This window comes from Theobroma umbraticum, unplaced genomic scaffold (genome assembly GCF_002168275.2).
Source record: "Theobroma umbraticum cultivar Fairchild unplaced genomic scaffold, ASM216827v3 scaffold_115.0, whole genome shotgun sequence".
Classification (NCBI taxonomy): Eukaryota; Viridiplantae; Streptophyta; class Magnoliopsida; order Malvales; family Malvaceae; genus Theobroma; species Theobroma umbraticum.
The window spans coordinates 431,708-433,084 of NW_018397284.1; the positions used below are offsets into that span (position 1 = coordinate 431,708).

At 27.6% G+C, this 1,377-nt stretch overlaps 1 protein-coding gene across 4 annotated transcripts in view; it reads right to left on the minus strand.

Annotated features, from left to right (window-relative positions):
• Nucleotides 1–1,377, minus strand: part of LOC110428461 (cuscuta receptor 1-like) — a 7,538-nt gene that overhangs the window by 4,524 nt on the left and 1,637 nt on the right. For 3 of the 4 annotated variants that reach the window (XR_016352197.1, XM_089785646.1, XM_089785645.1), the window contains exons 6-8: nt 1,190–1,264; nt 931–1,086; nt 743–818 (exon numbers count right to left, since the gene is read on the minus strand). Coding sequence is in view for 3 of the 4 variants with exons in the window: in XM_089785646.1 (XP_089641772.1) it covers nt 743–818; nt 931–1,086; nt 1,190–1,264 (307 nt within the window). In the remaining variant the exon portion in view is untranslated. The remainder of the gene's footprint in view (nt 1–742; nt 819–930; nt 1,087–1,189; nt 1,265–1,377) is intronic. The other variant, XM_021444294.1, reaches the window with a different exon arrangement.

Genomic DNA, 1,377 nt, shown 5'->3' on the forward strand with positions numbered 1-1,377 from the left:
AGGACGGTTCACTATATATTGAAAATGTTTCAAATTTATTCATTTTATCAATGTTTGTTAAAAACCAACGAACTACGCTATTTTAACACATTGTGAATGAACAATGCTATTCATTTTGGCATAAATCTCAATCCAAAAAAGTCAAATAAGTCACAAGAACATCAGATCCATGTGGACATCCACATAATACTGAAGTGGTGGATTTCGTCATATTTCATTGGTGGTTGATAGAATATATGAATTTAGAACCATCTTCAAATGTGACAAATTCAAAAATTAAATTTTAAAATTGACAAATAAAAATAAAATATTAAAGAAAAAAGTCATAAATGTATGAGGCAATTTACTCTCTCTTTTTACTGGCATAAATATCATGTCCTTATACGTTATATATTCACTAATTGAGGATATTATCAAATCATAATCTAAAAGTTTATTATTTTTATTATTTTAATATTGAAGACGTTTGCTTACAACTCACATGCAAATAAAAATTAACACAAACAAGCATTAGTTAAAGTATATATGTGGTTGCACACTTGTTAAAGAAAGTCATCACCAAACCCAAATTTAGCACTTTCTCACTCATCAAGCTACAATTTTTCTCTTTAAAAAAATTAAAAATTAATTTTAATGTAAAATGATGTAAAACCAACCATGTCTAAATTTGTTGATCATTAAAATATTTACTTCATTGTAACATCTAGTTGAGAATAAAAATTTAACCCCACAAATAATGATACCTTTATGGGCCACAAATTTGTCCAGCTTGTTAGAGCTCATATCTAGTTCCTCTAAGTTGGTGAAAGCACTTAAATCTGAAAAAGGAGAAGTAACAGATGAACTCTATTAAATCATTTAGAAAAGAAATTATACATATTTTTGAAGTATTTGTAACAAGTCAAAAATTTGGCAGAAACGTAATTCTACCTTTCATATCTATCGACCCTTTCAACTTATTAGAACTTATTTGCAACCACTTCAGACTTGAAAGCTCGCTAAGGGATGCGAATACGCTATTGTTAAAGAGATTATCACTCAAATCAAGCTCTTCCAAATGAGTAAACTTCAGCTGTCTTCCACTATCTTCAAAAGATTTTAATATATATAATTTTATCAGTCAAAAAAGCTTTGCATAATATCAGTTATATGTAAAAACTTAATTAATTGAGCAAATATAAATGCATACCTTGGAAGGAACGAAGACTGTCAATATTATTCCAGTGTAAATTCAACTTCTTCATGTTCATCAAATTATTCAATTCTAGCCAAGTTCAATTCAAACAATCTTTATGTTAGTCAAGTTAGTAATTTATAATTACCCTACTCAATATGAAAATTTAATTTGTTTACCGAGTATTTGACTTTAATGAAACA